The sequence below is a fragment of the Hylobates moloch genome, unplaced genomic scaffold (genome assembly GCF_009828535.3).
Source record: "Hylobates moloch isolate HMO894 unplaced genomic scaffold, HMol_V3 SCAFFOLD_14, whole genome shotgun sequence".
Lineage (NCBI taxonomy): Eukaryota > Metazoa > Chordata > Mammalia > Primates > Hylobatidae > Hylobates > Hylobates moloch.
The window spans coordinates 31159030-31184148 of NW_026652289.1; the positions used below are offsets into that span (position 1 = coordinate 31159030).

Sequence of the window (25119 nt, forward strand, 5' to 3'; positions counted from 1 at the left end):
GGGAAAGACATTTATATGCTCTGATGCTCAGTTTTCTTATCTGTAAAATGGTAATACTCATAGTACCTAATAAAAGGAGTTTTTCAGGTAGTTAAATGAGGTTATGTAAAGCTTAGTTACATTGTAAATGCACAGAAAATTGTACTTATTAAACACTGTATTTCTGTTTTGAATCTCAGGCCATTATAAGTTATTGCTCTAGGTCAAAAATATTTGATAAAATATTTTTAAGTTATCTCTTAAGCATCTAGTCTGTTTAAGGAACTATGATAGTTGTTAAAGGGTCTAAAAACACATATAGGATGACTTCTCTAATTCTAGTCAAATGTACAATCTAGACATCTACTCAGAAAGACTTGTCAATTTTTCCCAAAAGAAGCATTTTCAAAATATTTCTATGAGGGAATGCATTTATTATTATTTTGCATTTATTATTTTGTTCTGTTATAAATTATGGTTTTAATTATTTCAATAAATACTGCAATAATATTTTGTTTGGCCTTTTCCCTATAATATTGTTCTCTGTGGCCTCCCTTATTAGGATTATATTGATTTTAGAATTGAATTATGTTTCCAATTATTAATATGCTGAGTGTATTAAATTTTCTCTCTAGAAAGAACAAACCATTTTATAAACTTCAAGAAGTCAAGATTCTTGCTCAATTTTACAATGACTTTGTAAATATTTCAAGCATTGGTTTGACATATTTCCAGAGCTCAAATCTGCAGTGTTCCACATGCACATACAAGATCCAGAGTCTCGTGTTAAAATCACTTACATATCCAGAAAGGTAAGAAAATTAAATTTTGATTTCAACATGTTATCTTTTAAACTTGAAAATATTGGTTTAAGTAATGGTTTAAAAATTCATGTATTCAAATATCTGTTTATTGTGTATTTCAGACTATATTTTACATAAATATTAGAATCTCAAAAAGGTTTAAAGGTTTTTTTGGCTTTAATAAAATTTATTTGGGAATCTCATTGTCTAATCAAAGAAAAAACACACACAATCATTTCATAGATACAATAAAGATAAAAAAAAAAAAAACACCAATGCCTCCCTTAGAAGTTTACCAGTAATTTCTTTCATATACATACATATTAACAGACTGGTGAGAGTCCTTTTCCACAATTTTTTAGATGAGGGTCATTGTCTAAAACTCTCTAAGGAAACATATGGTCACAGAAGATAGACTTTATCATGACTTCCAGCAATATCTTCTTTCTCTCAACTTCATTGCTGTTTACTTAGGAAGACAGAAAAGCCCATTTTCATCTGCTGTATCTAAGGTCCTACAGATCACTTGAGATTCAACCCCAAGAATACACTGACAGGAGTGAAGTTCTCAGATGTCTACTGTAAAGGCACAAGGAGAAGCTGGCACTTTACACTGCAGTTTTATAGTCACCTGTCTTGGTTTGTCAGTATATCACAAATATCCCCATTCCTATTAAAATGTAGCACAATCCTGTCTGGGCACCATTTTCTTGAAGACGACATGCTCCAGAAGTGTTTTTCTTGTCACATTTAATATGCGCTTCTCAGTTCTACGTCCTCACAATGAGAGGTTTTCCCACTATCCTTGTTCCACATGGTATCGATGTACATGTTTGCTGTAAAAGAATCCATATTTCCATTGACAACACCCTGTGAAATCATTAAGAATTATTAAAAATCTCTTTTATAAGTTGGTCATCTGTCAATCTGCATGTATGAGTTGTCCAAACACTAAGCATCAGCTGAGAGCCTATAGAAATGGGTGTGTAGATTGCTGGGAATCTCTCTTTTTTAGTTGACTGTGGTGCTTCCGCTTTATTTCTCTTTATGTTCCTGTATTTATATATATTTATCTCCTAATTATCTTCTTGTCAATGTTGAACATAGTACACAAGAACCTGTGGAGAGTAAAAATAAAAATAATAAATGATAATAATATACATTTAGATGAGGTCTATATCAACAGAAGAGAGTTGGGAAGTCATTTTATAACTTTTGGTGTGATATTATTTAGTTACTGAAAAGTCAATAAATCAGATGTGGCTATAATGGCAAAAATCTAGGAGTAATTGTATTGTTCCTTGCCTTTGAAAACACCAAAATATCTGAACATTTTCGGCACGAACATTAGCAACGTCATTCCCTGTGAAAGTATATAGCGGGGAGGGATCATGCCTTGAAGGACCAGAGCTGTAAGATTTTCAATCTCAACTAATCACTGTATCTATTATTATTATTGTTATTTTTGCTTCTCATCACTCTCTCTTTTCCAAAACATCTAATACTTTTAATGGTAAAGGGCTACTGTATTTGGGGATTCCACTATCTGGTCATTAGAACAGCATATACAGTCGTGGGGTAGGCATATTTCGCTGGGTTTTTCTAGAGTTTCTATAAAACACTCTTCCAGAGCAATTTTTACTCTATGATTCTGATTAAAATTCAAGTAGCATGCTGATTAAAATGCACATCTTAGGGAACTTGATGTCAGGAAATACTTCCTAGGACAGATAATGCAAATAATTGAGTTGATAGATATTAAAATATATATCAAATAAAAGTGTAAGTAAATATACTAATTATAGTATAAATATAAAATCTAAATTATAAGTATATAAATTGGCCAAGAGTGGTGGCTCACGCCTGTAATCCCAGCATTTTCGGAGGCCAAGTCGGGAGGATCACTTGAAGCCAAGAGTTTGAGACCAGACTGGGCAACAAGGCAAAATCCTATCTCTACAAAAAATTTGAAAAATTAGCCACGCACGATGGTGTGTGCCTATAGTCCCAGCTGCTAAGGAGGCTGAGGTGGGAAAATCACTTGAGCCTGGAGGTCAAGGCTGCAGTGAGCCTTAATTGTGCCACTGCACTCTAGCCTGAGCAACAGAGCAGGACACTGTTTCAAAAAATATATATATATGTATAATCTATTATCTATAATCTATAACTATACTTATATGATACATAATTATTATAAGCTATAATTAAGCCATTGACCTAATATGCTGACATTTTTGTTTATTTCCTTTAGGTTAGTTTATGTATTCATTTATTTATTCAATGTTATTTCAATTTATTCTATTTTTTAATTATACTTTAAGTTTTGGGATACACGTGCAGAATGTGCAGGTTTGTTACATAGGTATACATGTACGATGGTGGTTTGCTGCACCCATCAACCTGTCATCTACATTAGGTATTTCTCCTAATGCTATCCCTCCCCTAGTCCCCCAACCGCTGACTATTATTTTGAAGATGCAAAGCCTCCACTAAACATGAGAATAGAAATTATATTTGTAGTCCACTAAGGCTAGGCTGTAAAGGGGCCAGGAGTTTTGCATAATTGTAACAGGGGTTGTTGTCCCCTAGTTGCCTTATTAATACCTTCTAAATGTAAAGTTGGAGTATAAATAGAGATGTCTAGAAGTGGTAGCGCATGCTTTCTTCCTGGGATTTCAATTTAAAGAATTTATATTATCCAAGGATGAAGTTTTCTCCCTATGGTATCATAAATACAAGAGAATTTCCTACTCAGTCCAGAGGCAGCACACAATGTAAATCTTGGCCAGATATCAGAAATTTAGCTAGAATATTTGCATATAAAACAACACATAAGATGAGAAACAGAAATTTAGTTCCATTCAGTAAAAAGAACCAAGGATAATCCACCCTTTGTGTACATGGGCAAATGCCAGGGCAGCTACCACTTTCATCATTTAACTAGAAGTGGACAGGAAAAACATTTAAGCAGAAGTGGACAGGAAAAACACAGCAAAACAACAACAAAACGAGGCCTAATGCAGCATAGCAATGCAAGAAAGAAGGGCATAACAATCAAGATTTAGAAATAAGGTTGACTTTTTAAAAGATTTATAACAGGAAACAGAAGAAAGTTCCATAAAGCATTGCTCAGTGTTCTCAATGGTATTTAAGAAAACAAAAATCCATGTAAGAACGAGTGAAGAGTGAGATGACGGGACAACTGATTGCAGTTAAAAGAAGGTTGGCTGAGTTAAAAAAAAAAAAAAAAAAAAAAAAAACTAAAGTTATTTCGTATCAACATTAAAATAGTAAATAAAAGATTTGACTAATAATGTAGAAAATATATTTAGCGATAACTTATAGAATAAGGAGATATAAAAATAGAGAAAATAGGGTCTTAGGGTGAAATAACTGAAATGCAGTATTTTGGATACCTAATGTTGCTGAAGAGGAGACACAGCAGAGGAACTAACTGCAGATGTAATAAAAAAAATTCCCCTTCAACTGAGGAAAAGAAGATACAGATCTCAAATGGAAAGGATGAACTGAAAACCAGGAACTAAAAGAATGAAAAGAACAAACATTTAGACCCATTCTTATAAATTTTATTTTAAAACTTTGATGATGAAGAGAATTCTGCAAATATTCAAAAAATTATCAACAGAGTAGAAGATTCAATGTTATAGCAATAGCCATTCTTGTTAAATGCACCTACAAGATTAACATGACTCCAATCAAAATCTAAGGTAGATGTTGCTTGGTTGTTCCTAATCGATTTAGAATTACAAATAATAAGATGAGCCAAACGGACTGAATAATGAATGTAATGTTCACAGCTTTATGAAACAGTAATATTCCAAAACAACAATAAAGATATTTGATACTTGAGGAAGAATATAATGGAATAAATGGAAAATTCCAAAATAGAATTGTGTAGATGATAAGAATAGCATTACAGAAAATGATGCTGGAATAAATGACAAGTGAAAAAGACTTTGATATGTCATATATCAAGATTAATTTTAGATATGGTAAAGTATTAAATGTATACTGGTAAACAAAAAAATGGAGGAAAATCTAGGCAAATGTTTATATTTGCACAATAATGAAAGCCAAGACAGGAAACTGAAAGAAAAATATTACGGTTGCCTACAAATATACAAAATTAAAACTGTATGTCACAAACAAAATTAACAAAAGTAAACTGAGAGAACTTTTGTAATGTATATGACATAGATGGATTTAAATTATTTATATATAAATAGCTTTTACAAAAATATTTTAAAAATACATTCTAGTTGAAACATGGAAAGAAATATCCTTCCAGTTGTTTAAGCCAAGAAACCTGGGTTCATCGTAGACTAGTCTTTTTCTTCTCACTCCTCATCCAATCATGAAATCTGTTTGTTCCTACCTTCTGAAAATATCCAGAATTCTTCACCACCTGTACTACTACAAACTCACTGAGTTTATCGTCTCTCCTTGAATTCTTAAAATAGCCTCTTAAGTGTTCTCTTGCTTTTAGCTTTGTGTCCTACAATTTGTTGTCAGTACAGTGTCCAGAGTGACCCTTTTAAAAGTGGGTTATGTCACACCTCTGCTCAACAATCTCAAAAGTCTTGCCTTCACACTTCAAATAAAAGCCAAAGTCTTCACAATAGCTTACAAACTCCACATGACCTAGCTAGTATCTCCACTGCCTCATACCTCCCAATCTCAATGCCTTGACTACTGTACCTGTACACTTAGCTATATCCTGACAGCCTTCTTTGCTGTTCCTTGGACATACCAGGTAGGATCCTCCTTAGAACCTTTGTACTGGATGTTCCCTCTGCCTAGAAATTTCTTCCCCTTGAGGTGCCGATGGCTAACTTTCTCACCTCCAGGCTTTTGCTCAAATGCCATTTTCTCAATGAAGCCTACTTTTATCATCCTGTTTACAGTTGTAAGCAGCAGCTCTTCCACTCTCCATCCTCTTACCTGGAATTTTTTGTGTTGTTCTCATAGGAGTTATTATCTATACTGTCCTCTGTACTTATGTTTGCTGTTTATTGTTTGTATCTCTACAGGTAGAAGATAAGCTTCTTGAGGACGTTGAGTCTATGTATTTTCTTCAAAGACTTAGTTCAAATGCCTTGAACTGTGCCTGGTACATATTGGGCACTAAATGAATAGTTGTTGAATGAATAAATGCAGAAATACATACATTGGCATGGAACAATTTTAAAAAGAAAGAAAAAATGATTAATAGACATGTTTTTAAATGCTTAACCCCAATAGAAGGCAATGAGACATAATATATCTCTTCCCAAATTGGAAAAAAAGTATATTGTTGAAGTTATACTGAAATTGCCATCTTGTTTCACCAATTGTAGGTATGTAAAATTGTATACATATACTGCAAATAAGTGAATAAAATACATTAATAATCCCCACTAATAATACAATACACTAATAAATTGTATACTGGGTACAGTATACAATTTGGAAATAAGTGAATAAAATACTCTAATAATCCCCAAGTGTTAATACTTCTGGCCCTATCCTTTTCTAGAATTTATACTTCAGAGACATAGCAGAAAGTAACATTTAAGAGTGTCAGCTTTGGAGCCAGAGTATCCTCGTTCGAATTTCAGTTCAGCTAATTACTAGCTTTATCACCTTGAAAATATGATTAACCTTTCTGTGCCTCATTTTCCTTACCTGTAAAATGGGAATAGTTATAGTCTATTTTGCAGAATTGTTAAGAAGATTAAATAATGTAATATTTATAAAAATGTAATATATTGCCTGGCATGTAAGTGTTATGTAAATGTTTGTTAAATAAATAAAATGAAAGATCTAAAATGCACGTATGTATTTCTATAGAAGACATCTACAATTTGATTAACAATGCTAAATGTTATAAATAAACTGCTCAATAATAGGGTAATTTATACATTGATTATGGAATAGCTGTAATATTAAATGTTATGTAATCATTAAAATTGCAGAACTATCACAACATAATAATGGCTAAGGACAATTTTTTCCAAATATATAATAAATATATAAGTATTCCATAATTGGAGAAAATTAAGTGACTTTTTCTTATAAAAATACCTGATAAAAAAATTAATAAAATTTATATGGATACCACGATTTTGCAGCTTTGGTCTGAGTGCCTTGCACACTTGTTTTAACTCCTCTAGTTATTCAGCTTAATTGGATTTAGTTCAATCATTTCCAGATTCTTTTAAAAATATTATGCTGTTCTTTAGATAAATGAGAGCACGTATTCACTGAAGAACAGCCAAAAAGCGGTCTTTAATTCGGAGAATAAACTCAGACAGCCAATGTACAGTTATATTATTTGTCCTGAAATCTTTATTTTTCTATCTATCTATCAATCATCTATCTATCTATCTATCATCTATCTATCTATCTATCATCTATCTATCTAGTTATATTACTTGTCCTGAAATCTTTTTTTAATTTTTTAATCTTTATTTTTATTTTTTATCTGTGTTTAGGGGGTTCAGGTGCAGTTTTCTCACATGAATATATTGTGGAGTGGTGAAGTCTGGGCTATTAGTGTGCCCAAAAACCTCAGTGGTGAACATTGTAATCAGTAGGGTCTGGTATCAGTGAAATCTCTCAGCTTTTGTTTTTCTGGGAAAATCTTTATTTCTTCTTCATGTTTGAAAAATATTTTCCCTGGATATACTACTGTACAGTAAACTTATTTTTTTCCTTCAGCACTTTAAATATGTCATGCTACTCTCTCCTGGCCTACAAGGTTTCCACTGAAAGTCTGCCGCCAGGTGTACTGGACCTCCATTACATTTCATTTGTTTCTTTTGCTGCTCTTAGGATCCTTTTTTTATCCTTGACCTTTGGGAGTTTGATTATTAAATGCCTCAAGGTAGTCTTTTGGTTAAATCTGCTTGATATTCTAGAACTTTCTTGTACTTGGATATCGATATCTTTCTCTAGGTTTGGGTATTATCCCTGTTATTTCTTATTATCTTGGATCTGTTATTATCCCTTTGAATAAACTTTCTACCCCTATCTCTTTCTCTACCTCCTTTTTCAGGTGAATATATCTTATATTTCCCCTTTTAAGGCTATTTTCTAGATCCTGTAAGCATGCTGCATTGCTTTATATTCTTTTTTCTCTTCTGACTGTGTATTTTCAAATAGCCTGTCTTTAAGTTCACTAATTCTTCTTTCTGCTGTATCCATTCTGCTGTTAAAGGACTGTGATGCTTTTGTTAGTGTGCCACTGCATTTTTTAGCTCCAGAGTTTCTGCTTGATTCTTTTTAATTATTTCAATCTCTTTGTTAAATTTATCTGATAGAATTCTGAATTCCTTCTCTGTGTAATTTTGAATTCCTTTTAGTTTCCTCAACACTGCTATTTTGAATTCTTTGTCTAAAAGGTCACATAGTTCTGTTTCTCCAGGATTGTTTACTGGTGCCTTATTTAGTTCCTTTGTTGATGTCATGTTTTTCTGGATGGTGTTGATGCTGGTAGATGTTCTTCGGTGTCTGAGTATTGAAGAGTTAGGTGTTTATTGTAGTCCTCACTTTCTGGGCTTATTTCTGGTCATCCTTCTTAGGAGAGCATTCCAGATATTTTAAAGCACTTGGGTCACAACTTGAGTGTTGTGATCTAAGCTGTTCCTGCTTTAGGGAGCACCCCAGGCCCAGTAATGCTGTGGTTCTTGGAGACTCATAGAGGTACCACCTTGATGGTCTTAGACAAGATCCAGGAGAATTACCTGTATTACCAGCAGAGACTCTTGTTCTCTTTCCTTATATTTTCCCATACATACAGAGTCTTTTTCTGTCTGCTCTGAGCCACGTAAATCTGGGGGTGGAGTGACACAAGCACACCTGTGGCTTGTGTTGGGTCAGACCTGAAGCCAGTACAGCACTGGGTCTTTCCCAAGACCTACTGTAACCCCTACCTGGAAACTGCCTATGTTCACTCAAGGCCCTAGTGTTCTACAATCAGCAGGTGGCCAAGCCATTCAGACCTGTGTTTTTCCTTTTAGGGTGGTGAGGTCCCCCAGGCCCTGAGTGGATCCAGAAGTACTGTCCAGGAGTCAGTGACTACAGTCAAAAACCTTAGAGGCCTACCTGGTATTCTACTGTATTGCAGTTGAGCTGGCACTCAAATTACAAGACACAGTCATTCCCCCTCTTCCCTCCCCTTTCCAAAGACAGGGGAGCCTCACCCCATAGGCACCACCACCCTTGGATAGAAGAAGTACTGCCAGACTACCAGTGATTTTCCCTTAAGTCCCAATTTCTCTTAAGTCAGCTGGTGGTGAATGCTAACTAGCCTGGGACTCATCATTTAGGGCAGTGGGCTCCCTCTGGATCAGGGCAGGTCCAGAAATGCCATCCAAGAATCAAGTCCTGGAATCGTGAAGCCCACGAGCCAACTTGGTGCTCTATCCTCCTGTGGCAGTTTTGCCCCTGAAGCCAGCAAATCTCTGAGGCTCACCAAGGCCCTCCATGTAGTACCTGGGTATTGCTGCTGGTTATTCAGGGCCCAGGGGCTCTTCAGTTAGCAGGTGATGAATGCTGTCAGGACTGGGTTCTTTCCTCAAAGGCAGTGGGGTCCTTTCTGGGCCAGGGCATGTCTAGAAATGTTTACTAGGAGCTAGAGCCTGGAACGGGGGAGAGGGGGCCTTAGGACTCTGACTGTTGCCTTATCCTGTTGTGGTTGAGCTGCTATGCTAGAGGCAAGACAAAGTCCTCCCCACCCTTACCTCTCCTTCCTTCAAGTGGGAAGAAGGGGTCTTTTTTGGAGCCATGAGTTGTGCAGCCTGAGGTTAGGGAAGGGGTAATGCCGAACTCCCTTAACTTCCCTAACTGATGTCTCAGTATGTGACGTGGCCCCTCAATCTATTGCCTCTGGGCCTAGTTCAGCCCTAGGACTCGCCTACAAGTTGCAGTCCTGAAGGCCTAGACTGCCTTTCAAGTTTACTTAGAGGCAAAGAGTACTTTGGCCCTCAGTGGTGAGGTTTCTTGACACTAAAGTTTAGACCACTGAGATTGCTGATTCCCCTCTGGCAAGGCCTGGTTTAAATGCTCCCTCCGTGGGCTGGTGTCAGCTGAGTTTGGTCTGGTTTTTCCTTTTGCTCTAACAGAACAGCACAGAATTCAATGCCTCTCAATTGCTGTGTTCTCCTTCTCCTAGCACCGAGAGAGGGTCTCTGCACCATGCTGCCATTCCTGGGGATGGAGGAGGAGTGGTGTCAGTGACTCAGAACTGATTTTTCTATCTCCTCAATTCCTCTTTTAGTGATATGAAGTTAAAACTAGGTACTATGAGTGCTCTTCTGATTTTTTGGTTATGAAGGTGTTTTTTTCTGTGTAGATACTTGTTAACTTGATGTCTTTGCAGTGGGGAATGGTGGAGCTTTCTATTCCACCATCTTGCCCTGCCTCCCAAAATCCCACTGTGCTTTTAATTTGCATTTCTCTGATGATTAGTGATGTCAAGTGTTTTTTCATATATTTCTTGGTTGCTTGTATGTCTTCTTTACAAAAATGTATGTTCATGTTCTTGCTCACTTTTTAATTGGATTATTCTTATTATTTTGCTTTTTGAGCTGTTTGAGTTACTTGTAGATTCTGAGTATTAACCCTTTGTCAGGTGCATAGTTTGCATATAATTTTTCCCCATCCTGTAAGTTTTCTGTTTACTCGATTGATTGTTTCTTTTTTGTGTAGAAGCTTTTTAGTTTAAGTCCCATTTGTCTATTTTTGTTTATTTGCATTTGCTTTTGAGGATTTGACCATATGTTCTTTGCCAATGGCCAGAAGAGTTTTTCCTAGGTTTTCTTCTAAGATTTTTTTTTTATAGTTTCTGGTCTTATGTTTATGTGTTCAATTTATCTTGAATTAACTTTTGTATATAGTGGGAGACAGGGGTCCAGTTTCATTATTCAGCCTATGGCTATTCAATTTTCCTACTACTATTTATTGAATTGGGTGTCCTTTTATCAGTGTGTTATCTTGTTGACTTTGTTGGAGATCAGTTGGTTGTAGGGTATGGCTTTATTACTGTGTTCTCTATTCTGTTCCATTGATCTGTGTGTCTATTTTTATACCAGTACCATGTTGTTTTGGCTACTCTAGCCTTGTAGTATAATTTGAAGTCGGGTAATATGATGCCTCCAACTTTGTTCTTTTTGCTTAGGATTGCTTTGGTTATTTGGGCTGTCTTCTGATTCCATACGAATTTTAGAATTTTTTCTAATTCTATAAAAATAACTTTGGTAATCCAATACAAATTGTATTGAATCTATAGATTGCTTTGGGCAGTATAGTCATTTTAATGATATTGATTTTTCCAATCCATGAGCATGGGCCGTTTTCCATTTGTTTGTGTCATCTATGATTTGTCTCATTGGTATTTTGTTGTTCTCCTTACAAAGTTTTGTTTTGTTTTGGTTTTTTGACAGAATCTCACTCTATCATCCAGGCTGAAGTATACTGGCATGATCACAGTTCACTACAGCCTTGACTTCTTGGGCCCAAGTGATCCTCCCAACCTCAGCCTCCCAAGTAACTGGGACCACAGGCATGCACCACCATGCCCGACTATTTTTTTTAAATTATTTTTGTAGAAATGGGTTCTCCCTATGTTGCCCAGGCTGATCTTGAACTCTGGAGCTCAAGCAATCCTCCAGCTTCAGCCTCCCAAAGAGCTCACAGCCTTCCACAGTAGCATTAGCCACTATGCTTGGCCAAGTGATGATTTACCTCCTTGATTAACTATATTCCTAGGTATTTTAATGTGTTGTTGCATTGCAAAATGAAATTGTCTTTTTAATTTTGTCCTTGGCTAGATCATTACTGGTGTATAGAAACACTACTGATTTTTGTACATTAATTTTGTATCCTGAAATTTTTCTGAATTCACTTATTAAATTTAAGAGTTTTTTTGGTGGAGTCTTTAGGGTTTTTGAGATATAAGAATATATCATCAGCAAACAGAGATAATTTTACTTCCTCTTTTCCAATTTGTGTGCCTTTTATTTTGTTTTCTTGCTTGATTTATCTGGGGTGAGAACTTACAGTACTGTGTTGAATAAGAGTGGTGAAAGTGAACGTCCTTATATTTTTCCAATTTTTAAAGGAAATGCTTTCAACTTTTCCCCATTAAGTTTGATGCTGGCTGTGAGTCTGTCATTTATTGTCTTTATTATGCTGAGGTATGTTCCTTCTATGTCTAGTTTGTTGAGAATTTTTCTCATGAAAAGATGTGGAATTTTATCAAATGCTTTTTCTACATCTATTGAGATGATGTCTTTCATTCTGTTTATGTGATGTCATATTTATTAATTTGAACATGTTGAACTATCCTTGCATCCCCGTGATAAATCCCACATGATCACAGTGTATTATTTTTTTAATGTGCTGTGGCATTTGATTTGCTATTTTTTGCATCTATTTTCTTCAGGGATATTAATCTGTAGTTTTTTTGTGTCTTTATCTGGTTTTCATATGAGGGTGATACTGGCCTCTTAGAATGAGTTAGAAAGAGTAGAATTCCTTCCTCCTCAATTTTTGGAGTTGTTTTATGAGGATATGTATTAGTTTCTTGTGTGTTTGGTTGTGAATCTATATGGTCCTGGGCATTTTTGTTGTTGTTGTTGTGAGATTTTATTGTTGATTCGAGCTTGCTACTCATTTTTGGTCTGTTTAGGTGTTTTATTTCTTCTAGGTTCAGTCTGGGGAGGTTGTATGTTTCTAGAAATTTACTAACTTCCTCTAGGTTTCCTAGTTTGTGAGCGTATAGTTGTTCATAATAGTCTCTCAAGATCTTTTGTATTTCTGTGGTGTCAGTTGTAATATCCCCTTTTTCTTTACAGATTGTGTTTATTTGGATCTTCTCTGTTTTTGGTTAGCCAGGCTAGTGGTTTATCAATTTTATTTATCTTTTTGAAGAACTTTGTGGTTTTATGAGATTCTGTAGTGTTGCCATTTTATTCCTGTATCTTCTTCCTTTGTGTGAGTGTTTTATAAGAACTGTGAGTTTTATATTTGTGTGTTTTTGTGATGGTGAATATTGACTTTTTGTTTCCATGTTTAGGACCCCTTTGAGCATTTCCTGTAGGACTTGTTAGTTGGTGAAAAATTTTCTTTTCATTTGCTTGTCTAGGAAATACTTTATTTCTCCTTCATTTATGCAGCTTATTCTGGAAGGATATAGATATTTTGACGAAAAGTTCTTTGTGTGTGTGCGTGTGTTTTCAGCACTTTGAAAATGTCATTCAATTATCTTCTGGCTCATAAAGTTTCTGCTAAAAAGTCTGCTGTTATTCTGATGAGGCTTCCTTTATAGGTGGCTAGATACATTTCATTTGCTAATTTAAAAATTCTTTCAGTTTGCCTTTAGACCTCCTAAAGGTAATATGCCACAGCAATGTCCTATTTGCAGCATATTTGCCTGGGAAATAGTGGGACTCCTGTATTTGCATGTCTGACTCTCCTGTTAGACTTAAGAAGATTTTATCCACTTTCCTTAAGCAGTTTTTCTAAGCTTTGTGATCTCTCTTCCTCCTTTGGAATACCAGTAATTAATAAGTTTGGTCACTTCATGTAGTAAAAGATGTTAAAGGCTTTGTTTTTTTGTTTGTTTATTTATTTTTTGCCTGACTGGATTATTTTTAAAAACCTATCTTTGAGTTCTGAGATTCTTTCTTCTTCTTGGTCTAATTTATTGTTGAAGCTTATTGAAGCTTTTGGATATATTTTGTATTTCCTTCAGTGAAATTTTTACTTCTAGAATTTGTGCTTCTTTTCTTTCAAGAAACTTTGTAAATTTCTCATTAATATCCTGAATTGATTTTCTGATGTCTTTGTATGAGTTTTCAGATTTCTCTTACATCTCATTGAGCTTCTTTAAATTCTGTATTTTGAATTATTTACTTGGCAATTTGACGCATTCTTTCTGGTTGGGATCTATTGCTTGAGTACTGTTGTGGTCCCTTGGTGATGTCATATTTCCCTGCTTTTTCATGTTTCTATGTCCTTCTACTGATATCTACACATCTGGTGTAGCAGTCACTTGTTTCAGTTTTTTAAAGTTGCTTCTATAGGGGAGAATTTTTTCCTGAAGATGTTTGTAGATTGTTGGTTGAGTAGGATACATTGGTTTTGATTTTGGGTGCCTGTGATAGTATAATTTTGTATGACTTCTTCAGCAGTACACAGAGTCTGTATTAACTGTGATTTCCTCAGTGACTTAAGGTACAGTTATTAGTTGATGTTGTGGCAAAGTTTTGATGGGGACTTGGATGCTAACTGAACCAGGTTTCAGGCCCCAGTGGTGGCAGAGTGGGGTAAATGTGCCTGTTTTTAGGGCCCAGAACAGCCTATACAGGCCCCAGTGCTAGTTGGTCCTGGAGGGATGATTTTGGGGCCTCCAAGTAGCTTGTTTAAAAGTTAGTAGTGGATCATTTTGGGAGGCCGAGGTGGGTGGATCACGAGGTCAGGAGATTGAGACCATCCTGGCTAACATGATGAAACCCCATCTTTACCAAAAATACAAAAAATTAGCTGGGTGTGGTGGCGGGTGCTTGTAGTCCCAGCTACTCAGTAGGCTGAGGCAGGAGAATGGTGTGAACCTGGGAGGCAGAGCTTGCAGTGAGCTAAGATCGTGCCACTGCACTCCAGCCTGGGTGACAGAGCAAGACTCCGTCTCAAAACAAAACAAAACAACAACAAAAAAGTTAGTAGTGGGAGTGGTGAGCCAGCTGTGTGGGAAGGCTCTCAGATTTCTGGGTAGCATGTGGATGATGACAATAGTGGTGGTGGAGCAATGCACTGGGACACAATTGGTCCATGTTGGTGTTCCTGGTAGCTGTGATGGGTGGGGCAGGCTAGACCTCAGTCCCACAGCTGCTGGCATTAGGGGAGTTGTTATTGTCCTAAGTGTGCTTAGAAGAGCTTGATCTCTCCATCCCTCCTCTGGCTGGTTGGCAGCTGCAGCTGCATCCCCTCAAACTTGGCCCAATGGTCAGGCACAGCATATCATTAAACTCTCAAAATGATGCCAGGTGTGGGCTTGTGACCAGAGAGGGCGGTGCTCTACTCAGGTGTGCAGAATGAGCAAGAAACTGTGGGCAGTGCAGTCTGCTCAAGTCTTGGTCTCTCAGCAGCCCAGAGAATGGTAGTGGGTATGATCCTAGGTATAAAGAGCAGAGAGAGCCTGGTTTCCTCGTCCTTCCTTGGCGAGGTGGTGGTGGTAGGAATGTCAACTTGAACTTGGTCCAAGGGCAGGGCACAGATGCTAAAATCTTTCATATTTCACTTTTGTCTCTCTCTCTCTTTCTCTCTTTCTTAGACAGAGTCTTGCACTGTTGCCTGGGCTGGAGTGCAATAGCACAATCTCGGCTCACTGCAACCTCTGCATCCCGGGTTCACACGATTCTCCTGCCTCAGCTTCCCAAATAGCCGGAGTTACAGGTGCACACCACCACACCCGGCTATCTTTCACTTTTGTCTCTTAAACATTATGGCTAAACTTTGGGAGAATATGGGGATTGGGACTCTAGAACTCTGAAGAGTGTCTAAAAGTAGCAATTTTTTAAAAACTAACTTTACAATTTTACAGTTTGTTCATCCATCCTAAAATTTTTCCTCCACTGTCACTCTCCACCACCCCCTCCCAAATTTTTCCTGGGTCCTCAGATGATGCTGTCCAGGTTCAGAGAAATGTTGAGAAGTGATACAAATAAGGAACAGGAACTTCAAACAAAATCAACAGTGAGAGTAGCATATGTATGTTTTTCTATGTTGTGTGAGTTGTGCCTCACTTGAGAAGAATCAAGTTGTTTAAGGAACGTGAGAAATAAGCTTTTTTTTTTAAAAAAAAATACAATTAGAGTCATTATTGAACAAAAAGATTATTATACTTAGATATTTTTTTAAAGTCAGCATTTTACCTATCATATTAAGGGATATTTTAATTCACAATCAACTTTTAAAATTGTTATTTTTTTCTTTTTTCTGACTTCATTCTTCCATGACATCAAACTTTTTATTAATTGTTTTCTGCAGTTATATTACATAAGAATTTTAAAATACAAATAATTAAAATAAATGATTCTCTTTTTAGTTTGCCTAAAAGTTGTTATGACATAATTCTAGGTGGTAATTGTATAATCAGGTACACATCTTAATCAAGAATTTTTTAGTTTGAAATCCTGAAAATTACAACACATATATTTCCACTAACTGTTGTGGGACACAATTATAGTTATTACTTAAGTACTCAATAATCAATACACATCTTAACAAAATTTGATTAAGATATATTACAAATATATATAAGTGCATTCAATAATTCTTATTCATAAAATGGTTGCTTTTCTTTCCATATTTGTCTCTCCATTCTGTACATTTATTTTCAGTGGTATAATATATGTAAAGTGTTTAGTTAATATTAGGTGCTAAATTATTTCTTCTCATTTTTCTTCCCTTCCCTGATTGGTCCCCAATTTGACTTTCATTCCGCCTTCTCTTATCTATAAATACACAGCTCAATGAACAGGCTGACCACGTCATAATTATATAAAACATACTTGTCTATTTTGTTGAAATATTTAATCAACAAAATTCCTTATTCCAAATACTTCTGTGAAACTATGTCTCCTTCTCTGACTATATAAATACTCCTAGATTCTTGGAAAATTTGTATTATTACTACTTTCTAAACTTCTTGTTCAAACTGTTTATTCACTTCTGCTACCCTTCTCACTCTGAGAACTACAAGGATCAATACTCTCACCCAGGAGAGTTGTTAAGGATATAGGAAGGCTCTGAGCACAGTTGACTGAGAAAGTTAGATAATAAAATCTGTGTTGATTGCAATTTTATCTCTTAAAGTAGAATTCATCTTTAGAGTTATCTGCCCCAAAGTTAATTTAATTATTTCCTATAGAGAACTAATATGTAATCAAGGAATTTTTAGTTTTCTCCAAGATGCATGCTTTGGATGACACACATGATTTAAGATATATTGTGTACCTAAGATTGATGATTTCTTTGACTATTTAGGCATCTTTAAGGATATATCCTTGATAATTATATTAGTGAACTGCTTTCTAGATGAGTAACAGTGGAAACATTTAATTAGTGTCTACTACATTACAAATGCTATTTTTTCAGTCCTTGCAACAAATCGATGAGGTATCCTCTCTATTAGTTTAAGAAATAGAAATCCAGAGTGGATACATAGGCTATCTAAGGTTTCTCAGCTCAGAAGCACCTTTGCAATGATTTGAAACTAAAACCTTTCTTGGAGTTTTTAATTTGTCCTTGTTTTATTTTTCTTTTGTTTTTAGTTATTACTATTTTTAAAATAACAGCTTTTTAAATAAGAAATATAGTCAATTATTCCCATTGTGGAAGATTTGGAAATTTTAATTCATATGTAATTCTGCAACTAAGAGATAGTAATTGTTAATATTTTGTTATATTTACTCATAAACACATATGTTACAGTAGAAACATGCATTTAATTTTTTATATTATATGACACAGTGTCTGTGTATACATCATTCAACCTACAACTGCAGTATCTTCAAGTCTCATTATTCACATAGAAAACAAGGTGAACAAAACGTTATTGGTTCTGTGTTATATCATGAACTGTGTTGTAAGCATTTTTTTTCCTAAGTTAATGGCTACATTGTATTCTATCTTTTGTGGATTATTAAATTTAGTTAGTCCTTTATTATTAGATCCTTCATTTTCCTCCAAAGTTTCTTTTATCATAAATAGTAAATATCTATGCATATGTAACTATCTTCATTTTAGACAATTTCATTTTTATATATGCTTAGAAGAGACATAAAGGAGGAGGAGCATTTTTAAAATCTGTCTCTGGTTATGATATTTACACCTTGGTACAGAATGTTGGTGAGCTCACAACCATCGTTCTCTGCATACATTTCTTTTTCTTAGCCACTTATTATAAAGAGAAAGGAAAGGGAAAAGACAAACAGGTCTGTCCATATTTTATTTGTCTTCCTGTCTTCTTAATCATTTTTACATAGAGAAATATTATATTTTACTTATTCATGTGTTAGGTAAAAATAGAGTGAAGTCATTAGGATATGCAACAGAGCAAAAGAAAACAGAACAAGTATGCAATTTTAACTTTTATGTAAAATTTAAACATGGATAAACTATGAAAATTTATTAAATGTATGAAATCTGGATGCAATTGTTTCTACTCTGGGGAAAAAATACTCAAATACATTTTGTGATTGTTGAGCAAAACTCTCTACATTCCTTTCTGGCTGGAGATGCTAACAGATGTTTGGATGAATGTATGCTTAAGTTTAATTACCTAGATAATTGCTGCAACCATCTATTTGCTTTTCCTATTTAGATCTGTCCATACAGATAATGTGCAATTAGTGAGATTTAATACTGCCAAATTACTGGGAATGTGAGTTACAAAAATGTGATGCCCTATGGTCCAGATTAAACTATGCATGCACTCAACAAGTAATTATCTTTTTGTAACAAACTGTGATAGAGACAACAACAGAGCTGTCCTTCTAGGTGCTTCCAGTAGAGTAGGACCTCAGACCTTAGGGCTGAGAGGGATTATGCATGACAGAGGTGATCTCAGATGACTTCTAGAAAATGTTGTGCTAAAGCTACTTTCAAAAATTTTATGTAACAGTAAAATTTATTCTTTTGTTGTATAGTTCTATGGATTTTCATATATAGAGAGAGTTATGTAATCACCACCCCAAGCAAAATTTACATTTTCATCAATCACAAAAACTTCCTGATGCTGCTTTTTGGGTTTCAAGTCCACCTGCTGGCAACCACTGTGCCCAAGTTTGACTTCTCCAGACATATACATAGAATTAGAGTTGCTCCTCAGTATCTGTGGCAGGTTGGTTTCAGGAACCCTGTGTATACAAAAATCCACAGGTCCTCAAGTACTGATATAAAAGTATGTACTATTCACATATAGTTTATGCATATCCTCTCTTAAACTTTAAATTATCTGTAGATTACTTACAATATTTAATACAGTATAAATGATATATAAATAGTTGCTATACTAAATTATTTAGGGGATAGTGACAAGGAAAAAAGTCTATACATGTTTGATACAGGCACAACCATCTATTTTCCCCCCAAATATTTTTGATCTGCTATTGGTTGAATCCATGGATATAGAATCCATAGATACAGAGGGTTGACTGTGTAGCATGAGGTCTTTTGAATATTGTTTATTTCACTTAACCATATACATATAAAATGTATCTATGTTGTTACTTATGTCAATGGCATGTTATTGATGGATAGTATTCTATTGTATAGATATACCACAGTTTGCTTATCCATCCACCAGTAAGAGGACATATGGTTTGCTTGCAGTTTTTGATGTTTATAAATAATGCTGCTGTTAATATTGGACATATAGGTGTTTAAGTGAACATAAGTTTTCATTTGTCTTGGATAGATATTTAGAATTGGAATATCTGGGTCATATGGTAAATGTGAGTTGAACTTTATAAGAAACTGCCAGACTCTTTTCCAAAGTGACTGTACAGTTTGCATTCCTACCAGCAAAATGTAAGAGCTCCATGGTCTCCTAAACCCAAACTGCACCTTCACCAGCCTTTTTTTTTTTTTAAATGTTTGGTTTTCATTTTATCTTTTCTAATAGGTGTGTAGAGGTATCTCATTTTTCTTAAAATTTCCATGTCTCAAATGAAAAATGATGATTATCTCTGCCATTTAATTGAGGATATTTACACCTTTTAATTTAATGTCAGTACTGATATAGTTGGGTTTAAAACTATCATCTTGGCCTGGCGCGGTGGCTCACGTTTGTTATCCCAGCACTTTGGGAGGCCAAGGCGGGCAGATCACGAGGTCAGGAGATGGAGACCATCCTGGCTAACATGATGAAGACCTGTCTCTACTAAAAACACAAAAAATTACCTAGGCGTGGTGGCACATGCCTGTAGTCCTAGCTACTCGGGAGGCTGAGGCAGGAGAATCGCTTGAACCTGGGAGGCAGAGGTTGCAGTGAGCAGAGATCGCGCCACTGCTCTCCAGCCTGGGTGACAGAGCGAGAGTCTGTGTCAAAACAAAGCCAAGCAAAACAAAACAAAACATTATCATCTTGCTGTTTTGTTTTGTTTGGTCCATCTGTCCTTTGTTCCGTTTTTCCTCATTGTCTGCATTTTTGGATGAACCAAGTAGTTTCATGATTAAATTTTATCTCTTTTGTCAGTTTGCTAATTATTACTCTTTGTTTTATTATTTTAGTGATTTATTTAGGGTTTATAACGTTACCTTATTACAGTCTAACTTCATGTAAGTTTTACCACTTCACATAGAAGATGAGAACTTTACAGTAGTATACTTACATATCTCTCATCCCAGGTTTTGTGCTGTTCTATTAAAGAGATATAAATAATTAAGTAAAAGCTTATTTATTTACCCACAGAGTTACCATTTCTAGTGCTTTTCAAACTCTTATGCATGTGTGTATTTTCATCTGGTATAATTTAACTTCAGATTGAAGGAGCTTCTCAAACTTTTTTTGTAGTATAGTGCTGGTAGTGAATTTTTCAACATTTAGTGTCTAAAAATGTCTTCAAGTTACCTTCATTTTGAAAGATAATTTCTCTGGGTATACAATTCTAGTTTGACATTTTTTTTTTTTCGAGGCGGAGTTCCACTCTTGTTGCCCAGGCTGGAGTGCAATGACATGATCTTGGCTCACTGCAATCTCCACCTCCCGGGTTTAAGCAATTCTGCTGCCTCAGCGTCCCGAGTAGCTGGGATTACAGGCATGTGCGTGCCACCATGCCTGGCTAATTTTTGTATTTTTAGTAGAGATGGGATTTCACTGTTGCAGGACAATCAGAGATAAGAGAGACCGAACAGAGTTCAGGAAAAGTCTTTATTAAAAGGTGATCACCTGGCTTAGTTGGACTAGTGTCCAGAAAAGTCTGAGCCCCCGGACAAAGAAAGCAACCACCTTTTAAGCAGTCAGTGGCCAGGAGCTACTTGATGCAGGAAGCGTACTTAGGCAGTTGATCAGTCTTTTACATTTATTTATACTACATGTTACACATACCTGGGAAACCATGTTTCTGTATCAACCTTGTAACTTTGCAGCTGCGCTAGGGAGGTGAAGCAGGAACTCACTGAGCCTCAAGGAATGTGAAACTAGCAAGTACAGTTAAGGCTCCCTGAGCACAGAAGGAAAAACAGGCAGTTAGTATTCTACCGGGGCGGGGTTGGGGCAGGGGGCGGGGGGAGGTTGCTACACTACACTTAGCTTTTGAAGGAAAAAGTAAAAATGTCTTGTTTGTCTTTGATTATACTTGTAAAATTAATGAATTCTTTCTTCATCTCCCCCTTTGGTGCTTGCTATAAATGTAGATTAATAAAGAGCACCACAATCGTTTATCTCTTCCTGTGTAGGCACATATTCTTCGCAGGGGATTGGTTGGTATTTTTGTAGCACCATCATTTTGGTGGTAGTTTTTCGGTCCACTATTGCTTCAACAGTAGACTGGATGCTTCTGAAGAGGAGAGGTAAAAGACAAGGCAGTCATCCTCCAATTATAGCTATAAAAGCAATTATCAAAGTTTTAAAGCCTCCAAACCATGAGAACCATCCTCCAAAAAGTGAGTTTGGGCTCCACTTGGACCAAGTCTGGACTGGGACATGGGCCATCCTCTGCATTCTGGCAGTAATTTCCATAACAGCTCTTCCATTATCATTGATTTGTGAGCAACAGTTGGTTAAATTAAGCTTGCCACAAACTCCTCCTGAGGCTAGGAGGTAGTCTAATGCTAGCCTATTTTGGTATATAGTATCTCTCATTTGAGTGGCTGGTATGGCTAACAGATCCAAGGCTCGAGCTGTCTCATTGACTATGATCTCTAGTACTGCTTTGCAATCTTACGATTTGGTTTCACATGTAAATAGGGGTATGGTAGCCTCATGATCCATCTTGGGCCCATTTAGCTGGCCCATAGTATTTGATAATTATTTCAGGAGGCCATTCGTTATCTTTCCAGCTACCTATCTTAATGTCCTTCTTTATGTTTGTGTTTATCTTTTCTACAGTACTTATCTGAGTAAAGATGTTTCTTCTGGTCCTTTTTCTTTCTTCATTATAGACCAGGTAACTTAAATCTTCCCTTGTTTCAGTGGGAGCAAGAAGAAGGATGGTCTTATTGTCCCTAACACACAGGCTCCGGTCCACTTCTCGGGCAATAGTTGGTAGGCTTTTGTCTTACAGATCCAGTACAGTCCTGATGGTGCTCTCCAAACATTTGTAGTGTCTAGTTGATACCACAATTGATTCAGCACTGGAAATTGAGAGAGAGGGTTAAAATCTGATACAGAGGAATTTTCTATGAAGCTTCTCCACTGTGTCTTGTTCTTAGACTCTTCAAAATATTGCTGACCTAAACAGGTTGTGTCTCCTACTGGAGGCTGAAAGTCTTTTCCTATCTTGCTATGCAGTATCTTCCAATGATAGGGGTTTTTAATAGCCAGACACTTGGATTTGCATTGAACCTTGTAACAAATTCCAGTATGGTAAAGTTATCTTGTGGCATTAGTTTTCTAGCCTCCCAGGGCCATTGGTTACTTATACTGGTACTTTCACATACATAACATGAGGTGACTCCAGGATTAGTTAGCAATACTTTCAGCTAGCTGAGTAAATAGGTTCTTCGCTGACATTGGTGGAATCTGAACTTTTGGATCCTTGGGGTTAAAATGTTTATTGAAGGATTTGAAAAATCTGAACTGTGACATTGGACTGACTTGAACTTTAGCTCATTGAGTCTTTTTAATAATGACCAATGGAACACCTAGGTTTGCTCTTTCTTGATCAAAGCTTAGCTCTCCTTGACGTCCTTTAGTCCAAAAAGGCATGTTTGGCTTTAATATGGTCAGATTAAGGGGGTTGCATGTGTTAGTCACATAACCAATCTTTGCTTTTTGGCTGGCAAGCAGAGCTACTCCCCCTGTATGTAGGTGTTGGTTGAACTCATGTGTGGTCCGTTGAAAGTTACAATCAGGACATTCTTCTTCTGGTTCTCCTACTATGATCTTCACAGCCTTACTGCTGACTCTTTCTTGTCCTAAGTTCTTGCAGACTTCTCCGGGATTAGGTTGCTGAGGTGTGCAGCCTGACAGGCATCAAAATGTATAGAAACAGATTCTTTATGTGAATAAGGGAATACCTGTGTTTTGCTTATGAGTTTCCCAGTTCCAACGTCGTTAGGATTGGCATATGTGGGTAACAAAGGTTTCCCTATTTGAATTTCAAACCAAAAGTTATAGGGTAGGAGGCCTAGATCATAACATACTTGAGGTTGCCCATGACCTGGGTCACAGACAGAGTAGCTGGTTTGATTATAAACACATGTCCCCAGGGGAGTTCCTGTACACTAATAATAAGTTTGATATAACAGGGTTTTCGTTATACCTTTACCAAACCAAGCTTCTATAATATAACGATGACAATTATCTTGCTTTCCTCCTGTGCCTGTCAGCATTATTGTCACTAGCGTGATCAAGTTTACACTATGCACGGGCATCCTCCTGGGCAACAAGTTTGACAGCAATTGCAAAGATAGCATGACAGCAAAACAATCAGTATAAGCAATAGTATAACTGCACTTGCAAATTTAATCCACATTTACTTATCTAGCACCAACTTCCTCAGGCTTCAGCCGTGCGTAGACTAGTCAGCTTCCTGTTGTGTGACTAGAGCAGGGCTTGATGTTTCCTCAAGCTTCATCAGTGCATTGACCGACCAGCCTCTGGTGTGGTTGGGGCAGGGCGGTCATCTTTTTCTGCTGTGCCCTCCACAAGATTAGTCGAGTTGGATGATCTGGATCTTGCTGACTTGTCCACTGGTCTTGAACTGAGGCTGCAGGTTTCAGTCGGCTGTGATGGATCCAAGGTATAATACTTGCAACTTTAACAGTGGTAGGGGTAGACATGATTACAATATGGGGGCCATCCCATAAGGGCCCGAGGGTGGTAGGATTCCAGCGTTTAACCCACACAGAGTCAGCAGGTTTAAAGGGATGTATTGCATCTGTAAGGCTAACAGGTATTCTTTCTCTTACCCACCCTTGTACTTCTTGCATTACCTCGCCTAATGCCTGCATTTGTCTTCTTAGGGTCAGTTCTCCAATTTCCTTTAAATTTCCTTTTACCTGAGATATAAGTGCAGGTGGTCGGCTGTACACTATCTCATAGAGTGAATACCCATTTAATGTAGTAGGGGTACACCTGACTCAGAGAAGGACCATGGGTAATACCTAATCCCATCTTAAATGAGTCTCTTGGCAAAACTTCTTCAACAGTTCTTTCAGTGTCTTGTTCATTCTCTCAACCTTTCCAGAACTTTGTGGGTGATAGGCTGGATGCAGTTTTCATATAATCTTTAACATCTGAGTCACTTGCTATACTACTTCTGCCACAAAAGCTGGTCTGTTGTCTGAGCCTAAAGTTAGAGGCAGTCTAAATCTAGGAATAATGTCTTTTAATAATATCCTGGTTATTTCTCCTGCCTTTTCTGTCCTGGTGGGGAATGCCTTGACCCATCCTGAAAAGGTGCAAACACCAACAATGTACTGACAGCCTCCAGCCTGAGGCAGTTTGGTAAAGTTTACAAGTAGGTTTTCACATGGCACTGCTCCTGTTTCCTGAATTCCTGGGGTCTGAGTAGGCCCTTGCCTTAGGTTATTCTGGGTGCAAGTAACACACTGCTCACAGATGGCTCGAGTGATGGCAGTTAGGCATGGCACATAGAAATATCTCCTTATGAGAATTTCTAAAACTGTCTTCCCCATGTGTGTTCCTTGGTGAAACTGCTTTATAAACTGGGGGGCAATGGCTTCTGGAATGGCATGCCTCCCATCTGAAAACTTCCACCAGCCTCCTTTTTGATAACTCCCATTTTCCCGTGTGAACTACACCTTCTCACTGGATGACTAGTTAGGAGTCTCTGCAAGGGGAGGCTCTAATAAGGGCATAACGTAAGTCTCTTCTTTCTTTGTTATTTCTGTCATCGCAGCCCTTTTCACTTCTTTGTCTGCTTTTCTGTTTCCTGTAGCCTTATCACTTCCTCCTGTTTGATGTCCCTTACAGTGGAAGACTGCTACTTCCTTTGGAGCCCATACAGCCTCTAGGACCTGCCCTATTTCCTTTTTGTTCTTTATTTCCTTCCCTTCAGTAGTTAACAGTTCTCTTTTTTGTAAATGGCTCCATGAGCATGCAAGGTGGCAAAAGCATATCTTGAGTCAGTATAGATATTCG

The 25119-nt window shown here is 36.7% G+C and overlaps 1 protein-coding gene across 1 annotated transcript in view; it reads left to right on the forward strand.

Moving 5' to 3' along the window:
* LIPI (lipase I) overlaps positions 1 to 25119 on the forward strand; it is a 111856-nt gene that overhangs the window by 75310 nt on the left and 11427 nt on the right. The window contains exon 10 of the mRNA XM_058427340.1: positions 615 to 791. Coding sequence (XP_058283323.1) covers positions 615 to 791 — 177 coding nt within the window. The remainder of the gene's footprint in view (positions 1 to 614; positions 792 to 25119) is intronic.